Consider the following 20,928-nt stretch of genomic DNA (forward strand, 5'->3'; position numbering starts at 1 on the left):
TCTTTGCCTGGGCTCGGAGTATGACCAGTTATCCTGCCAGAACTGCAGGCGGATGTCGCTCCGAACTCAGCACCAATGTGTGGCAAAAATTGCCCACCTGAGGGAAAAGAGTTCGGGGTCTTACGCCCTGCCATTAGAGTGCTTATCGGCCCATTTGTCACCAGGGCCATGCTCGGATTGCCCGGAGAAAACCAAGAGGGCCTCCTCCTTGGGACCACTGGAGAAAAGGCTGGGCCAGGTGGGTCAACCCCCTCCGTGATGCCCATGCGCCTCTACGGCTCGCTGCTGCAAAAGGCATCGGGAGATGTGCTGTCAAAGTCCGCACATAAGTCAGCGGTGACCAGCGCCGAGGGCTCAGTGCCTGTGTGGAAGCACAGCGCCCGAGAGGAGCTGCCTCCAACTCACATCAAAGCACCATGCATGAGACGCACCGTCGACGCTTGTGTCGAAGCCAAAGCACCCGTGCAAGGATGAGTCACAGCCCGACGCACCACCAACAACGTGCATTGTCCGACTCGACACAGGTGAAACCCTCGATTCAAGTACCGACGCAGGAGCGGGTGGCATCGAAGCCCATGATGCAGAAAGCGCCAAAATCACATCAGACACATTCAGAGCTGATTTCTTCGTTGGGGAAGCTCCCTCGTAAGCCTAGTCCAGCAGTGGACCCTGGGGTGAACACAACCTGAAAGGAGATGACTGAGCTTGGCCTTTCACATGTTGAACCGAATTCCAAACAAATGTCCACCGGCTCCTCTGAATCATCGGGATGGGTTTACTCAGATTTGTCATCAATATCCAAAAGAAAGAGGTCTTCTCCGCAGCTGCAAAAACCCCTCTAAGAGACACATTAAGTCTTCCAAGACAGAACAGATGGAGCACCACCCAAGGGGGCCTGACTGACATCTTGATAGCTGCTTTGCCTCCAGCAGATCCAGTTCAGAGAAGAGTGGCTTCCCACTCTGGCTGGGGAGACCCGGCCTCACAGGCTGCGTCTCAGATTTCTCAAATACTATCACATTTCTTCACCTCTTTTAAGGAACAGAAGGGCAGCCCGCCTAGCCCTCCTCCATGGGACACCTTGCCCCAGGGAAAATTACCTTCTCCACAACTGAGGGAGAGCAGCCTGGAACAACAGTCTAGGAACCCAGCCCCTCAGTTCTCTCCACACCCGGACATTATTCCACAGGTCTCACCCCCAACATCACCAAATTCCTCACAGGGGTTCCCGTCTGACCTGCCAGAGGAACACCTGTCCTCACCACCAGAGGACCTGTCCTATTCGAAGTTTATTGAAAAGGTGGGCGCTCATCTTAACATCGAGACAACATGCCTCAGTGGTGGTTGAATCGGCCATGAAGACCCACCTCTATTTGAATACCCTCCCTCCAAGCTGGGACTGTAAGTATTTGGACGACTTCGGTAAAAGAGCATTCCAAGCAGGTATGCTGAATGTGAAAATACATCAGCATCAATTTTACATCATGCAATACCTGTATGAGTTCTTACAGTCCTTGCTATCATGGGCTCACGACTCTAAATTGGCTGGACATCCCGGTCAACGGAGAATTCTGGCGAAGCTTCAGAAACTCTACTGGTGGCCGTCTATGAAAGAGGATACTTTTGCCTACGACAAGTGAGGTAATCAAATTTGTGGATGATACAAACTGTTCAGAGTAGTTAAATCACAAGCAGATTGTGATAAATTGCAGGAAGACCTTGTGAGGCTGGAAAATTGGGCATCAAAATGGCAGATGAAATTTAATGTGAATAAGTGCAAGGTGATGCATATAGGGAAAAATAACCCATGCTATATTTACACAATGTTAGGTTCCATATTAGGTGCTACTACCCAAGAAAGAGATCTAGGCGTCATAGTAGATAACACATTGAAATCATCGGTTCAGTGTGCTGCGGCAGTCAAAAAAGCAAACAGAATGTTGGTAATTATTAGAAAGGGAATGGTGAATAAAACGGAAAATGTCATAATGCCTCTGTATCGCTCCATGGTGAGACCGCACCTTGAATACTGTGTACAATTCTGGTCGCCACATCTCAAAAAAGATATAATTGCGATGGAGAAGGTACAGAGAAGGGCTACCAAAACGACAAGGGGAATGGAACAGTCCCCTATGAGGAAAGACTAAAGAGGTTAGGACTTTTCAGCTTGGAGAAGAGACGGCTGAGGGGGAATATGATAGAGGTGTTTAAAATCATGAGAGGTCTAGAACAGGTAGATGTGAATTGGTTTTTTACTCTTTCAGATAATAGAAAGACTAGGGGGCACTCCATGAAGTTAGCATATGGCACATTTAAAACTAATCGGAGAAAGTTCTTTTTCACTCAACGCACAATTAAACTCTGGAATTTGTTGCCAGAAGATGTGGTTAGTGCAGTTAGTATAACTGTGTTTAAAAAAGAATTGGATAAGTTCTTGGAGGAGAAGTCCATTACCTGCTATTAATTAAGTTGACTTAGATAATAACCACCGCTTTTACTAGCAATGGTAACATGGAATAGACTTAGTTTTTGGGTACTTGCCAGGTTCTTATGGCCTGGATTGGCCACTGTTGGAAACAGGATGCTGGACTTGATGGACCCTTTTGTCTGACCCAGTATGGCATGTTCTTACGTAGCGGCCTGTGCTAATTGTGCCAGACAGAAATCTCCGCCCGGACATCCTTGGGGCCTGCTTCAACCCTTGCCAGTACCAGATGAGCTCTGGACTCACATCGCCATGGACTTTGTGGTGGACTTACCTCTCTCTGGAGGCAACAATACCATCTGGGTAACAGTGGATTGTTTTTCAAAGATGGCTCAGTTTGTGGCTCTTCCTGGCTTACCAACTGCCAGTGAACTTGCAAAACTTTTCATCTGCCACATTTTCCACCTGCACGGCATGCCTAAACACATCGTCTCAGATAGAGGTGTACAATTCACAGCCAAATTCTGGAAGAAGTTTGATATCACTCTCGACTTCACTTCATTATACCATCCTCAGTCAAATGGTCAAACTGAGAGGATGAACTCTACCTTCAAGCAGTTCCTCCGTGCCTACGTTGGTTCACGTCAGAATGACTGGGCTGAACTGTTACCATGGGCCGAGTTCGCCATCAACTCCCATCCAGCTACATCTACTGGATCAACACCTTTCGAAGTGGTATATGGACGACTACCTTCACCACTGTTGCCACTTCCACTGTCAGTGTCGTTCCCGGCAGTTCAATCTACTGCCGATGAGATTCAACAACATTGGAAGAAGACCAAGGAGATGCTTCTTAAAGCTGGACTCCGAGCTAAAAAGGGCTATGATGCTCATCACTGCAAGGCTCCCGACTTCAAGCCTGGTGATAGTCTGGCTTCTACAAAACACCTTAGACTCAAGCTACCATCAGCTTGCTTCGCTCCACGCTATGTCGGATCTTTTCCCATCCTCCGACGTCTGGGCAACCTCTCCTACAGTCTCAGACTTCCCCCAGCAATGAAGATTCATAACATGTTTCATATCTCTCTACTGAAACCGCTCATTCTCAACAAATTCAGCACCAAGACACCAGATCCCCCTCCTGTTGATGCAGAAGAGGACATAGAGTACAAAGTAGATGCAATACTTGACGAAAGGAAGAGAGGCAGAGTTTGGGAATACCTCCTGTCATGGGAGGGCTATGGACCAGAAAATAACTTGTGAGAACCTATGGCTAATATCATGGACAAGGAGATGCTGAATCAGTATCATTTATCGCATCCTCAGAAACCACCTACAGCTCCTCACTGGAAACCTGCATCGGAGCCCCCTACATCACCTTTGTGGGCGGGTCTCCTCAGCCAAGGACTCCAGACTGCTGCTGCAAGAATCTACTCACTACTGCCACCTCTGGTGACTATTACAAGCTGCATAATAAAATTTATCTCTGTGTTTGTGCATTCTGAATCCAGCCTGGTACTACAGTTTCTCATGGGGCTCCTCCCCGTGGGAGTGGCCATCACTGTAGTACTCAAGAATCCACCAAAACACCTCAAAACCATAACACCACCCTTGTAAGCCAGACAACTTGTTTGGTGACAAGTTAAAGGAAACAGTTTCCCAATTGAAGGAGCAAAATATAGCAGTCCTAACGCAAGTTCTCCCATGGCCCAGAAGTCTTTGAGCAGGAAATACTACCCGAGCTTCAGAAAGGCTTGCTATCTGCGGCAACCTTACAGGCCCTACCCAACATATAGTCCACCCGCCTTTCCGTAGTGCGGACCACAGTCTCAGCAATAGCAGCAAACCCGGAGCAGGTAGTGATGCCAGTGCCAGCAGTGTCCACCTTAAACCAACAATGCAAAACCCCAACAGGGTTTTTAGAGATAACCAGACCACTCCTATCGCTTTGGGTCCACAGCAATTACCTCCGATCATTCGATACTGAAGATAGTCAGGGAGGGTTACCCTTTGAACTTCAAAAGCAATCCAGACCTTACACACCTAGTGCAACTCCATCAGTCTCGCTTGGAAGGCAGGCATCTGCTGCAGAAAGAACTCAGAAACCTGCTACATCAGCAGTCCATTCAGCAGATTCCACACCACCAGCTGAGCAAGGGATTCCATTCCCAATACTTCCTCATACCCAAAAAGTGTGGGGGGCTCTGCCTGATCCTGGATTTGTGAGCTCTCAATAAATTTCTGTGCAAGGAGAGGTTCAAGATGACACACCCAAGAGCCATACATTAGCACCACACCCAAGAGCCATACATTAGCACCACTAGCAACCATGGATTCCTTTGAGAACACCACTCCCTCCAAAATTGAAACATGTCTAAGAAAAATGAGGCCATCCGCACACCCATACAACACTGTACCCATCAAACTCCTCCTCGCTATTCCCACCACTATATCCCATCCATTAGCCCAAATTATAAATAGATCTCTCACACTGAGTCAAGTCCCCTCAGCATTAAAACAAGCAGTGATCAAACCCATTCTCAAGAAACCAACTCTAAACCCAAATGAACTTACAAACTACCGCCCAGAATCCAACCTACCGTTCATATCAAAAGTTATGGAAAGAATAATTAACATCCAGCTTACGGAATACCTAGAAAACAACAATATCCTATCCAGCTCACAATATGTTTTCCGTAAATCCTTCAACACTGAATCCCTCCTATTATCACTATCTGACTCCTACTCAAAGGACTAGATAAAGGCCACTCATTCATACTTGTACTTCTAGACATATCAGCGGCATTCGACACCATAAATCACAATGTGCTACTCGAACGGTTAACTGAAATCGGCATCTCAGGAACCCCCCTCCGCTGGTTCACATCTTACCTAAAAAACAGACAATACAAAGTAAGAATAGACAACCAGGAATCCAAAGCATTCGATCTACTACAAGGAGTCCCACAAGGCTCCTTGCTCTCCTCTACACTTTTCAACATTTACCTCCTGCCCCTCTGCAACTTCCTCTCAATCTTGGACTCAAACATTACATATACGCAGACGATGTACAAATTGTCATCCCAATCACAGACTCACTTCCTAAAGCCATTAAAACATGGGAATCATCACTTGCAGCCATCAAGAACCTCCTATCTAGTCTCAACCTTGCACTCAATACTGCAAAAACAGAAACCTTAATAATAACTCACCACACAAACATCTCATATCAAATCAACAAAACACTCCCCCTAACTCGATGCTTACAACTCAACCTCCTTCAAACTCAATCATTACATTCCAACACGCAAGAAATCTAGGAATCATCATAGACAATCAACTCTACCACAAAAAATTCATTAAGAACTCCCTCAAGGAATGTTACTTCAATCTGCAAACACTAAAAAAAACTGAAACCACTCTTACATTTTAATGATTTCCGGACTATACTCCAGTCCACAATATTCACAAAAATAGACTATTGCAACTCGCTACTCCTTGGCCTTCCAAAAAACACCATCTCACTATTCCAATTACTGCAAAACACAGTGGCACGCATCCTCACCAACACACGTAGGAACGAACACATAACCCCAATCCTCAAAGACCTACATTGGTTACCTATTCAACAGCGCATACACTACAAAACCCTCACAATAATTCACAAATCCTTACACAACCCAGATATGAAATGGCCACATAACACCTTCTCCTTCCGCAGTGCAAACAGACCTACTCAATCATGCTATCTAGCAACCATAAACATTCCCACACCCAGAATCACTCATTACAATGCCACCAGAGAACGTGCCCTATCGATTGCCGGTCCCACACTCTGGAATTCCATGCCCTCTGACATTCGCCAAGAACACTGCCTACACAAATTTAAAAAAAAAGACTCAAAACTTGGCTTTTCTCACAAGCATACTCATAATCTCAATAATTCTACTGTTGCGTAACGGGCGGTTTTAGTGTGCCCTTGGGCCTCAGCCCGGACCCAGACCTTAAGGGCCGAGCCAAGGGTTGACGGTGGCTCCGCATGGCTGATGGTCTTACCCTCTGCCAGGCCAGCAAGCTCCCAAGGCGAAAATCCAAGGATGTTGGAAGGTGAATGGTCCTCCGACCATTCCAAGCCCTTTCGGACCTGCTGCGAGCAGCATGGAGCAGCAGGCCTGGCCTGAGGTTGAGGGCAGACGGAGACCTTGACACGAAGACAAGACTATGGAGATTGATGCAACGGCATCACATGGCACGAAGACTTGGGTTGATGCGATGGCATCACATGACACGAAGACTTGGTTGAAGACATGACACCAGGACTATTGAAGACGTGACACCAGGATCGATGCAACGGCATCGCAGACGAAGACTTGACACCAAGGCTGTTGCGAAGACATCACGGACCAGTGGTCGATGCGACAGCATCCCGGACCAGGGTCGATGCAACGACATCAAAGACATGACGCTGAAGTGCAGACATAACGAGGAACTTGGAATCCAGACAAGACGAGAAGTAGGGAAGGCGGACATTGGCACTGTCTCTCAGGGTGCCCTACTCAGGCCACCCGCGGGACTGAATCGCGGACCACCCTGTCCCACTGCGCGCCCTACACAGCCCTTGCAGGCTGATCACGGACCACGAGGAGAACAGGACAGCGCAGGAAAGATCCAGGACATGACGGCTCGAGAGCGCAGGACACCAGTCCACCTGCAGGCCACTCCAACCCGGGAAAGTCGTCGTCCGAGGGAGTCTGGCACACAGGACCAGAAGGCTCAGGAGCGTTGAAGACGAGACGTAGGAACGAACATCCAGGAAGGCAAGAACACCAGGACGTGGAAAATCATCAAGACACCAGCACACCTGGACGAGGACCTCAGGCTATGAAGACATGACTTGGCATGACGAGCAGACAAGACGAGATAAGGAGCTCCACAAAGACAATAGAAGACCTGATGGAGCTCTGGCAGGCAGGAGCCTCCAGAGTGAAATAACTCTGGTGCAAGGCCAAGAACAGACTGACGGAGCAGCCCTTTATAGGGTTGAAGCAGGAAGTCCAATGACAGGTGGGGCCAGCACACTTCCTGTGCCTGGCCCTTTAAATCTAGAAGAGAGGCTCGCGCCGGCGTCTAAGGAGAGAGCAGGAGCTGTGCAGGACCGCGGACAGCGGCCTACACCGACGTAATCACGTACAGACGCCGGCAGAGCCTGAGGAGCAGGCCCTGCCGTCGGCAGAGGCTCCAGCTGCTGCGGGGAGCCCTGGGGACGGCTCCAGCCGCCGGGCCAGCCCGGGAATGCGGCCTTAGCGCCGCGAAGATGGGAGCAGCGTCGGAGGCAGTCCTGGCCCTGCAGGAGAGGAACAAGGCCGCGGCTCCGACCTTGGAGCACAGGAGACTCCAGGGCGACCTCCGGGCCGCGTGGGCAGCAACGACTGCGGCGCCAGCCACACAGAAGGCCCGACAGCGGCGTCCTGCCACGTCGGGTGAAGATGCAGCATGGGGTGAGTGTGCCTGCTCACGGGGAAACCCGCGGGCAGAGTTCATAACATCTACTCTAAACTTATAATGTTAAATTCCACTCTAAACTGATAATCTTAAACTGTCAAACTGTCATTATAGTTATAATGTAAGAATTTGTTAGATTGGTTACGTTGCAAAGCATGGTTGCTAGCTCAATGTTGCTTTAAACTGTTAAAACGATATTATAGTTATTATGTAAAAATAGTTATCTCAGGACAAGCAGGATGTTAGTCTTCATATATGGGTGACATCATTGATGGAGACCTATTGCGGAAAACTTTCTGTCAAAGTTTCTAGAAACTTTTGACTGGCCCTGTGAGGCCACTGAGCAAGCCCAGCATGCCATATATCCTCTGCCACAGGGGTCTCTCTTCAGTCTTCGTTTTTCCGCGCTGCTGTAGACATCGCGGAGCAGGAGCCTTGTGAGTTATTTCTCACAGTGTTTTGCTGACTAAAGTCACTTTTTCTCATATATATATTGTCCCACACGGGATCTCTCAGGTTTCCACCGGCTGGTGAGTAATCGTTGTCTCGTTTTTACTCTCCGAGTAGAAATGTTTTTCTCTCACACTTTCTCCTCATTTCATTGACGACTGTCGACATTACAGTGGCTACGGTATTTAAAAAATGTCCCATCTGTAATCGGACAATGTCCATTACAGACCCACAACTTGAGTGTGTATTTTGTTTGGGGGAAAAACATGATGTTACAACCTGCACTAAATGTGCAGAAATGACCCCGAAGGGAAGGAAGGCCCGCCAAGAGAAGATGGAGCATCTATTCCATCTACAACTTTTGCCATCTCCCTCTACATCGACTAAATCATCTCCGGCCGGAGTCTCAAAACGAATAATTTTGAAAAAACGTCTTCCGGAAGGGTCAGGGGACCATCCATCGCCGACGCCATTGATAACATCGACGAAGTCAGTGATTGAACACCACTCGAAGCACCGTCATCGACGGTGCTTCTTTCCCCAAAGGAACCGACCACGAAGTGGCCATGAACTCAGGAAACACCGGTACCCTCGATGCCGGGGCCTTCACCTCATGGAGACGCACCAGTAGTCAAACCTCCACAGGGCTCTGTAGAAGGAACATCGACACCTCCATCGCCACCGTGTACAGCTGCTCTGCCTGCACCAGCTGTTCCGCAGGAATTGTTGGATTTTATCCGTCAAGTGGTGCTCCAGGCCTTAAAGGAACAGATGTTGATTCCGGCGCTGCTGCCGTTGCCTCTACCGATGCCGGTACCGAAGCTGGTGCCTACACCGATGCCCGCACCACAACCTAGGTCAATGCCGAGACGACCATCGATGCCAACACCGATTCCGTCTTCGATACCAGACCCGATGCCATCGATGCCGATGTCACCTGGGGCTCCAGGACATCCTGAGCTTGCACTCTACCAACTTCTCATGAAGAGATTCGATGAAGTGGTTGGTGCTTTTCCATCCAAACCACAAGAAGAGGTTCCTGGACGGATTTCCCTTGATGATCCACAACCAGGTCCCTCAGGACTTCCTCGTCCACCAAGAGCATCTCCGATATCTCCTCATCAGGATGATCCATACGATACTTGGGATGATGGACATACAGACACTTCCTCTGAAGAATTTATGTCAGATCCTTCACCTCCAGACCAAAGGAATAAATCTCCACCAGAGGATTTGTCTTTTACGAATTTTGTCCAGGATATAGCGGACACCATACCTTTCACCTTGGTAACGGAGGAAGATTCTAGGCAACAAGCATTAGAGGTTCTCCAATTTGTGGATCCCCCAAAACATGTAGTAGCCATACCCGTCCATGAAGTCCTACTGGACTTACAGCATCGACTTTGGGAGCACCCATGCACAGTACCTGCTGTCAATAAAAGAATGGACACCACTTATTTGGTGCAGTCTGTTCCTGGCTACCAAAAGACACAGCTTCCACACCAATCAGTGGTTGTGGAATCCGCACAAAAGAAGTCAAAAAGGATAAGGCTGCATTCCTCCACTCCCCCAGGAAAGGATCATAGATTCTTGGATTCCCTGGGAAGAAAGATTTACCAAGGAGCCATGTTAAATACCAGAATTTCATCTTATCAATTATACATGACTCAATATCAAAGAAATCTGTGGAAACAGATGCATGACTTTACAACATCATTACCACAGCAATATCAAGAAGCAGTCCAAGTAATTATTCACAAAGGACTTGAAGCTGGTAAGCACGAAGTCCGAGCTGCTTATGATGGATTTGAAACAGCCTCCAGAGTAGTGGCCTCTGGTATAATTCCACCCCCGTCATTGCGCTTTTCGCGCATTTTGGGTGCTTTTGGTGCACTCTCGAGCATTCTCAGCTCGGTACTCCCCCATATGTGAGGACTACCATCCTGCTTGTCCTGTGAGAAAGCAAATGTTCCTTACCTGTAACAGGTGTTCTCACAGGACAGCAGGATGTTAGTCCTCACGAAACCCGCCCGCCACCCCGAGTTGTTGGGTTCGTTACGTTTCTTATTTTATTTTTCAGCATTTCCTGTAGCTTTTAAACAAGACTGAAGGGGGACCCCTGCTGGCTGCAAGTTTAGTGTCATGCTGGGCATGCCCAGTAGGTGCCAGTCAAAGTTCTGGAAACTTTGACAAAAGTGTTCCGTGATTGGGCTCCATCATGTGATGTCACCCATATGTGAGGACTAACATCCTGCTATCCTGTGAGAACACCTATTACAGGTAAGCAACATTTGCTTTTCTTTGTTTTGATGCAGTATGCCATAATAAAGATATGTTGGAGAAAAAAACCAAAACAATAGGCCTAATACCATATGGGATCCAAGTGATTTCTTTGCACATTTCTGGTTTGTACCCACAGTAGTGCGTGTAAATATAATATACATGTAATTTTTTTAAATCTCAGAATGTTCTTTTATGTAAAATGTGTTATAAATGCATGGGGGTAATTTTCAAAGGAGTTATGCGCGAAAATGTAACATACTATCATAGCAATTTTCAAAAGCCGTTTACTTGAGTAAAGTGCACTTACTCGAGAAAATCCTATGGATAATTCAATGGTATATATTGTAGCAATTTTCAAAAGCTCACTTACTCGAGTAAAACCCAATTTTATTCAATAAATGATTTTTAAAATCAGGCCCATAATTTTTTTTTATTGTATGGGGCAAGGCCCAGGGGTACACTAAGGTGCCTAATACCCTTACACCAGCCCTGCTCTTAGTTCAATGACATCTTACACAGCAAACTGTTGTGTTCTTTGCCAAGAGTACATGGAGAAATTCTCCTTAACCAGTATATATTTAATGTTGAGATAACTCCCTGTATACTAGGTCAGAGTTTTACGAGTATGGTTTCCTTGTGATAATATAGAGGTAAAAGTTTTAGAAGGGGAAATTCAAACCTGTCATGCTGTGCAGTAAAGTTGGAACTCCACAGAATGTTGAAATGAATTATTTAGTTAGACCAGGGGTCGGGAACCCATGGCTCGCGAGCCAGATATGGCTCTTTTGAGGGCTGCATCTGGCTCGCAGACAAGTGTCGCCATACTTCGCGGTTCCCCACTGACCCAGCTGCTCCCCGGTCCTCCGCCGCCCGGGCTTAAAATGCTGTCAGCCCGGGCGGAACGCGGCAGGACAGCTGGAGTCAGCGGCACCGGCGTGCTCTCTTCTCCTCCCCCCCCCGCGGGCCCGGAAGGGGAAGTGGAGAGCATCGGGTGCCTGCGCGGGAAGAAGAGACCACACTAGCGTGGTCTCTTCTTCCGCGCAGGCACCCGATGCTCACCACTTCCTCTTCCGGGCCGCGGGGGGGAGGAGAAGAGAGCACGCCGACTGGAGTCATCCGGGTGCCTGCGCGGGAGTCATCGGGTGTCAGCCGGGTGCCAGCGCTGGAGTCATCGGGTGCCTGCGCGGGTCTTCCCGCGCAGGCACCCGATGCTCTCCACTTCCTCTTCCGGGCCGCGGGAAGAAGAGAGCACGCCGGTGCTCTCTTCTTCCCGCGGCCCGGAAGAGGAAGTGGAGAGCATCGGGTGCGTGTCCGACGGGAAGAAGACTGCAGCGCGGCTCGGAGGAAAATGAAAATCTTCAACCGCGGCCGATGGGACTCCGCCTTCGCCTCCGCGAGGGCTGAAAATGAAGGAGGTTAGCGTTGGGAGGTGGCTGCTGCTGCCGCGAGTTCCCTGGGGGGGGGGGGGGGAAGGGGGGAGAGAGAGAGTGAATGAGCGAGCAAGCATGTGTGTTTGAGATCCTGTGTGTGTGAGTGAGAGATTGCATGTATGTGAATGATTGAGAGCCTGTATATGTGAAAGAGAGTATGTCTGTGATTGAGATCCTGCCTGTGAGAGAGAGAGCATGAATGTAAGTTTACCATTGGGACCCTGTATGTGTAAGTTTGTAATTGAAAACCTGTTTGTTTGAAAGAGTATGTGTGTATGATTGAGATCCTTTGTGTGTGAGAGAGATCATGTGTATGTATGATTAAGAGCCTGTGTGTATAAGTAAGAGAGAGATCATGTGTGTCTGTGTCTGATTGACAGCTGGTTTAGGTGATGGAGCATGTGAGTATGTGATTGAGAGCCTGTGTTTAAATGAGAGAGAGAGACCATGTGTGTCTGTGTGATTGAGAGCTGATTTAGGTGAGGGAGCATGTGAGTATGTGATTGAGAGCCTGTGTTTAAATGAGAGAGAGAGACCATGTGTGTCTGTGTGTGATTGAGAGCTGATTTAGGTGAGGGAGCATGTGAGTATGTGATTGAGAGCCTGTGTGTAAATGAGTGAAAGAGAGGACATGTTTGTAAGCATGTGAATGAGAGTCTGTGTGTGAGAGAAAAAGACAGCATGTATTTATGTGATTGAAAGCCTGTGTGTGTGTAAGCGTGAAAAGATAGACAGCATGTGTGTGTAAATGTGTAATTAAGAGCCTATATAAGTGAGAGAGAAAAAACATTTGTATATGTGAGTGACTGAGAGCATGTGTGTATAGGTGTGTCATTGAGAGCCAGTGTGAGAGAGAGCGCTGGTATGTGACTGAGAGAGGAGAAAGTTCCAAGCAAACCACCCCACCTCCTGCTAATTCAGAACAATCTCAGGACACCTGGATATCAAACGTTCCCAGGTATGCAGAGCAAAAAAATTTTTGTATCCTTATTATTTTTCATTACTGGATCTTTGTGTCTGCTATTTTGAAATATTTTGTTGGTATCTGGAAATGTTTTATATGAGTTTTTAATTATTGGATATTCCACTCATCAGCTGTTTCGAAATATGTTCTTTTTGTTAGTACAGTTTTACTGCTGATGATTTTATATTTCTTGATTTGTTTTATAAGGATGTGTGATGTTTCTTTTTTCTTTTGTTACACTGCATACAGAGACTCTGGCTTGTTGCAGTTTCCAATTCAGTTTTTGTCTGCATGCTTCTTGTTATGCGTTTTGGTCTCTTTATTCTATGTTAGGTGAGGGACAGCACGTGATTCAGGTGAGGTTTTCTGCTGGCGTGTAGTTTCTGTGTAGGACTCTATAGCAGCCTGACTTGGTCCGTTTTCCTAATAGGAGATGTATTGGTGTCTTAAGGCCTGGTGTAATATTTTCAGAGACTTATTGTACTTTAAAAGTGTGATCTTACATAAAATGCACACATTTACTTATATTTAGTTTTAAACATATTGTATGGCTCTCATGGAATTACATTTTAAAATATGTGGCGTTTATGGCTCTCTCAGCCAAAAAGGTTCCTGACCCCTGAGTTAGACCATGCAAAAGAAAGGCCTCCAAAGTGTGTGTTAGATGTTGCCTTCCATTTCATTGCACAGAAAAATATGTATTGTGGATAAAGATCTGATATCCACAAAGTTCAAAGGCCAAGGGATTACCCTAACAAGTTTAATCTTAATGATGTGCTATGGTAATAGCAGCAAACATTGAACTTTGAATTTTTTCCCTGTCCTGGCAAAGGAAGAGTCACTAATGTTGTTGAGGCACTTAACTCTTCGAATATTGCTTTTATTTCATAGATGCTTTGGAGCTTTACAGAAATACAGTAAACAAGACAACTGTACCCTGCTATAAATTAGCAACTGATGGGAAAAAAGAAACAGATGACTGTCTAAACAGAACACTGTACCTTTTAAATGAGAAGAGCATGTGCATAGCCAATAACATATTCATGAATAAGAGTGAGACCACCATACAGACAGAAGATCTCTTCACAGAGCCAAACATGAACCTGAAATCACGGCGCATGCTGTTGGTGGGAGACGCTGGGATGGGAAAAAGCTGCCTGTGCAAAAAGCTTCTGCAGAAATGGGCTGCTGGGGTAAAGAAGTTGTTATATAAATGCATAATTTATATCACCTTTAGTGAGCTGAATTCTATCAAGCAATCAATGAGTGTGAGAAAACTTCTGGAATCCAAGTGCCAAGAGCTGTCTTCAATTCTCACGGACTTGCTGAACACAAAGGATGTACTCATTATTCTTGATGGACTGGATGACTTCAAATATGATGTGAAAGACACACAATCATCCGGCAACTGTGATATTGATACGCCCTTAGATACAGAGATTCTGATTGCAAACATCATAGAAAAAAAGCTTCTTGGCAAAACAGATATACTGCTCACTTCTCGGTTGGATTCTGTGAGCAACATCCGTAAGCATTTCAAGCATACATTCATAATGCATGGATTCACAAATGACCAGATCCACCAATATTATGAGAAATTCTCTCTAAATAAGGCGACAGCAGATATTATTTACCAAATGATCAAAGAGCAGGAGCTGTTATGTTTGGTGTCTTTTCCCTTCTTAAGCAGTATCTTGTGCGATACATTGGTGAACAGTTCCAGAGAACAGGGTTGCAAAAAATACAAAGGTAAGCTGGCCACTTTCAGTAAAATAGTGGTTTCCCTGCTGCAGAATTGTCTAAGAAACATTTTGTCAAATGAAAACAAAAATTATTCTACTGTCCTGAATATAGAAGACCAAGAAAGAGAAAAAATTACAGGAATTATACACCAAGTGACAGAAATATCCTACAGAAATCTCATTCATGGAGTAGAGATTATGATGAGAAAGGATCTTGAAGACAAGAGTTTCCTTAAGGAATTTCTCTCTGAGCATCTCTTGAAGGCGAGAAGTGATGATAATTTTGAGTACCGACATGCCAACATACGAGATATGTTTGCTGCCTTACACTGTGTGTGGGAAATCCAGGGTGAGGAAGAGCTCATAGAATGCCTGAACGCCTGGGTGTTTGGAGAGATCCCTCCACACCCTAAAAACACTTCACTGTTACAAGGAATTACAGCTGAACACAAGTCAAAGTTTAAGAATTTTATCAGGTTCTTCATGGGCCTCTTGACTTACCAAAGCGTTGACAGCCTGTTTTCAGATCCACCTTCACTGAGCAGTGACATAAGGCAATCCCTATGTTCATGGTTTCAAAATTGGATTGAGAAGAGCTGCACAGGTACCAGCTTGCTAAACCTTTGCCACTGTATTTTTGAGCTGCATGATGCTCCTCTGACAAAAGATTTGTCATCTTGCTTCAAGACTGTCAATTTACTGAATACGCCCCTTGACTCTGTAGACATCAGAGCCCTGAAGTACAGCCTGGAGACTTCTAAACTGGAGAAAGCTGACCTTAGGCTATGTAAGCTGAGAAATGAAGGCTTGGAACAACTACAGACTATAATAACAAACTGTAGAAATGTCATGTAAGTCATTCTTAAGGCTCCTAATTTGAATATTTAAATTTCATATTAATAAAGTTTCCCAGTAAAATTTCAAAATCAGATGAAAATAAGGATAGCTTTTTTTTTTCTTTTTAAGCTAGCTGTTTACTTACTCCAGCTCAGTCAGATCTGGCCTCTACTGAGCTCCACCTCCATGAGCCCTTATTTGCAATTACCTTTTTCATATCCCCCCTTTAATCCAGCCATTGCAGTGATGGGCCTTGGCTGGGGGCCATAGACCGCAGCTCCTTCTAGAACCTACTTCACTTGCATCCCAAGTCTGGCCCCTAGGTGTTGCCACTGTGCAATGGCTGAGACACCCCCCCCCCCCCAACCATGGGCTGTCAATGCTGCCTCTACAGCCCACGACCCAAACCTATGTCTCCCGCATGGGATTGGCCCTAATAAATATTTATGACATTTATTTTATTTATTTATTTAAAAATGTTTCTATACCGCCTTTACAAATAAAGTTTAGTCAAAACGGTGTTCAAAGATATTTATTTTATTTTTTTTTATTTATTTAATGTCTTTTTTATACCGATAACCGTTCACACATCGTATCGGTTTACAGTTAAACAGGAACCATTGGGCAGAACCCTTACATATAACATTGCAAACAGGTTAACTGTTTCTTTAAATTACAAAAAACTATAATAAAAAAATAAAAAACCCGATAAATAAAATCCATAATTATTAAATTTCTACATTCAAATATAACATAATCAACATAAGTGCCATGTAATTGGAGAGTGGAAGCAGAATGGTGAGAAAAAGGATGTGAAATTGTTTGATAGGTATAATTTTGAAAGCAATTTGGAAAAGATATATTTTTAAAGATTTTTTGAAATGAGTTTGAATTGGATGTAGATCTTAATGAATCCAGTAGTGCATTCCAGAGAATAGGGCCTGCTACAGAGAAGGCCCTTTTTCTTGTGATATCTAGATGAGCTTGTCGAGGTGAAGGTATATCAAGAAAGTTTTTTGTTAGAGATCTTAAGTGTCTAGTAGGCTTGTAGATTCGGAGAAGAGAACAAAGTCTGGTGGAGGAAGAGTTATGAATGAGTGAGTGGATGATAGTGAGAATTTTGTATTGTATTCTGAATTTTATTGGTAACCAATGATATGTCTGAAGTACTAGGGTGATATGATTTCTGATTGAGGTGCCTGATAGGATACGTGCTGCTGCATTATGGACTAATTGTAGTGGGTAGATTGTATTATCTGGAAGACCTATTTATAAAGAATTGCAATAGTTGAGACCAGAAAAAATAAGAGATTGAAGAATAGTGCAACAGTCACGAAAAAATAGTAGAGGTCGAAGACGCTTCAAAAGTTGTAGTTTATAGAAGGAGTTTCTTGTTACCATTGAAATGTGTTGCTTCAAGGATAAATCAGTGTTAATAGTTACGCCTAAATGTTTTGCAAATTTAGAAATGGACATATTTAGGAACCCAATAAATTTATTTGATTTGATTTATATTCCATTTTTTGGCCCTTCAAAGCAGATTACATTCAAATACTGTAGGTATTTCCCTGTCCCCACAGGATTTACAATCTAACTGGGAGATTTATCAAGCAGTGGTAGGGCTATAATGCACGTTAAACGGCCTATATCGTGCAATATTTGTGATAATTTGCATAAACTGTCTTAGATTCCCTCCCTTATTCCAATGAGCTGCATTGCATGGCATTTGCATGCATGAATTTTGCAAATCCATGGAAAGCAGCTCATGCATAGGTAATAAATGTAAATAAAACACGGCTGACTGACATTTGTCAGCCATGTTTTTTTAGTTACAGCTTCCTGCAAACCGCTAATCTAACACGGGAGCATTGAAACTAATATGGGTCTTGATGCTTTAAAGGGCCCAGCAGTTCAAAAATAAAAAGCAGCAAAAAGTGTAAAACATGACGCCCCCTCTTCCTTACAGGCAGCCAATGAAGGTGGCCCTGACAACAAAAGTATACAAATAGCTGCCTAAGGGGGTCATTTTCCAAGGAGTTACCGAGCGCGATACGGCTGTACCGCGTGCGATAAATTCGCGAACCGCGATAACAAGCATCTATCGCGGTTCGCGAATGTAAATATGGGAAAATGTATTCAGGGGGTGGAGTTGGGGCGGGGCATATGTAAAGTAGGGAGGACGTATCGCGTGGCGCGAAACCAGCGGCGGTGTTAGCGCGGCTCCTAACGCGGCCAATAACTACAACCCTTTCAAATGCGATACAGTCTATCGCGGCGCGCACCGCGCTAATATCGCGTTGAGCGAAAATGTGCAAAACCAATCCCCACAGACCTACAAAGGTACAGCTGCCCAATAAAAAGGCCTGTTCTTAGTAGGTCTATCTGCTCCACACATTCACAGTGTATGGGGCAGGTGCACCCCATGGCTGAGCAGGCCCAACGCAGACGCCAGGACGTTGGTCGACGTCGCCGTCGTTACAGGCAGCGGATCTATCTGCCACGAACCTCATTGCTGGGTATGCCAGAGGATGTTGTCATCAGCAGATATCGCCTCAGCACTCGTGCCATCATGGAACTATATGAAGACATACGAGGTGCCCTTGAGCCCCGAACCCGAAAGAGCCGTGCCGTCCCCGGCCTGACCAAACTCTTGGCCGCCCTGCACTTCACAGCAAGTGGCTCCTTCCAATCCACGGTAGCTGTTGTGGGTGGCATGTCACAGAGCACCTTTTCCCGGTGTCTGCACCAGGTCATTGCAGCTGTTATGGACCGTATGCCTCGCTACATAGCATTCCCGCGCAACAGACAGGACCTGATGGACCTCAAGCGTGGTTTCCATGCCCTTGCCCGCTTTCTGAATGTCATTGGAGCTATTGACTGCACTCATGTGGCCATCGTTCCACCCCGTGAGACGGAGGCAGCCTACCGCAACAGAAAGCAGTTCCACTCCCTCAACGTGCAAGTGGTGTGTGATGCTGGAATGCGGATCCTCTCGGTGATGTCCAGCTTTCCGGGATCAGCGCACGATGCCTTCATACTCAGGCAATCAGCTCTGTTTCGCAAATTCGAAGATGGCCTGTATGGCGATGGTTGGCTTGTAGGTAAGATCCACGTTAACATACATATAACATATTTGCAATGGTCATCTCTGTAATGGCACACAAAGGTGATGTAGACGCCTGTTGGGATGGAGTCACAGGTCCCCATCACAACAGACCTGAGTGGCACATTGTGTTAGTGAAAGTGGTGGAATGGCTCAGACACCCAACCACTTACTATTGGCTGCCAAGCACAAACTATACAGAAGCCCCTGTAAGGCCTGTATGTGGCATGGCTTGCTCACCTCACTGCACAGCCTACACATATTGGGTGTAGCCATGGCTACTGGCAGTGTGCAAGATGAATTGAGACTTGTCATGTAAGAGCAGCTCACATCCACAGGTGTTAGTGAGCCCCTGACGTTCCTGAGACCTTGCATGAACACCTCTACTCAGTTGTGCACATTGAGGGGCAGCCAGTTGACACCATGTATGTTGTTGGGTATGCATACCTACAGAGAAGGTGTACTTGAGCACATATGTCAGTACACAATGACTGGAGTGCATAATGCATATGATTTGAACACAGGGATGTCATCTGTAAGGACAGTGGTGTAATGCACCAACCGCATACACAGAGCTGACATACATCTCACTGTTTAGGGGCCCTTCACGTGCTATAACGCCTAATAGCCACACACCAGCTGTGTGCCAAAGCAATCCTGACGCCAGACACATAAGGTGTAGGGAAACTGGAATGGCCTGCCTCGTGCCATCCGGTTCGACTGCATGTATTGAGCACATACACCCATGGGACACCCATGTGTAATCTCTTCCCTATGTCATTGCTACAGGAGATGCAGCGTATGGATGCAGGCCCTGGCTTATGACCCCGATCCTCCAGCCTGCCACAGCACAACAGCTGGCCTTTAATGGGGCCTTACATGCTACCCGCTCGGTCATCGAACGTACCATCGGCCTTTTGAAGAGCCGCTTCCGATGTTTGGACAAGAGTGGGGGAGCGCTACTGTATGCCCCCCAAGGTTGCTCGGATAATCCTGCTTTGCTGTGTGTTCCATAATGTGGCTCTTCGCCATGGAATACCTGTGGCTTTAGCTCCAGACCTCAGACCTGAACCCCCATGTGCGCGTGCACGACGGCATGAAACCACACTCAGGGGCAGCCAGGTTCGCCAACACCTTATACAGACACACTTTTAAGGTTGGCATGGGGCAGAACCCTGCCCCAGAAGGCCTGTTTGCCCACCGATGGGTTAGGAAATAGGTTAACGTGCAGAGCTCCTTTCAGTCTGCTACGTGCTTCACCTGCTACGTGTGTCCAGCCAACAACTGTTTGGGGTGCTGCCCTACCACAGAGGATGTAGGCCATAATAGGGTGGCGAAGCGCTGCCTCAAGCCTCTGCTGAGGTGCTGTATGTGTGATACCTATTCTGTGCCATTGGGCTAAGCACTTGCTACATACTCTGGGTTGCTGTGCAGTGCACTTCTGCCATCCAAGGCGTACCACACACCTGTGTCATTCCAGATATGGCACACATTATCTGATGGAGTTACTGATCAACACAGTGCACCTCAGAAGCAAGGAAGAGCTACCTGGCCATGCATGCTCCTGGAAGCAGCACACACACATGCTGTCAGACCCCTCATTATATAGATGTCCCCTGTTAGGACACACAGCCACCATTTAATGCAGGCCGGACATACTCCTGTCATGACATCTCACCTGAAGAAAGTGTCAGCAGTGCTGGCTGCACGGAGCTGTGGCATGGGGTTACCCAGCCACATTACATATTTTTTGCTACAAAGGTGATGGCCTGACTGTTGGCAGCCACCTTGCAGATGGCCCGTGACCAGCAGCACAGCTAATCGGCCAGGCTAGCAGAGGAAGGATGCATGCATGTGTATACTGCTCTATGGAGTGATAGATGGCCATTACTGAAGTGTGAGCCCTCACCAGAGGACTGACAGGTGGAAGGCACCATGCTGCAGTGCCCCTCAATGTGGTGTCAGGTGCCCTTCCAATGTATATAAGGTGCAGAAAGTAGCAGGCTGCTATGTAGTGACACAGAGGGATCTTGTCCAAATGGCTTTGCGGCTCTCTGGACTGTAACAGAGTGCCTCTTCAGGCAAGGCCTCAACAGATGGCCTGCGCAACCACCCACAAATGGGTCACAGCTACACAAGGTGCTGATGTGGGTGTGGCTGCTACCACGTAACCCACTGCGGTTTGTTCAATA

At 46.5% G+C, this 20,928-nt stretch overlaps 1 protein-coding gene across 10 annotated transcripts in view; it reads left to right on the forward strand.

Annotated features, from left to right (window-relative positions):
* Positions 1-20,928, forward strand: part of LOC115098699 (protein NLRC3-like) — a 157,216-nt gene that overhangs the window by 106,314 nt on the left and 29,974 nt on the right. For all 10 annotated transcript variants that reach the window (XM_029615513.1, XM_029615512.1, XM_029615517.1 and 7 more), the window contains one exon: positions 13,946-15,647. In XM_029615513.1, the coding sequence (XP_029471373.1) occupies positions 13,946-15,647 (1,702 nt within the window). The remainder of the gene's footprint in view (positions 1-13,945; positions 15,648-20,928) is intronic.

The sequence above is a fragment of the Rhinatrema bivittatum genome, chromosome 9, assembly GCF_901001135.1.
Source record: "Rhinatrema bivittatum chromosome 9, aRhiBiv1.1, whole genome shotgun sequence".
In the NCBI taxonomy this organism is placed as follows: domain Eukaryota; kingdom Metazoa; phylum Chordata; class Amphibia; order Gymnophiona; family Rhinatrematidae; genus Rhinatrema; species Rhinatrema bivittatum.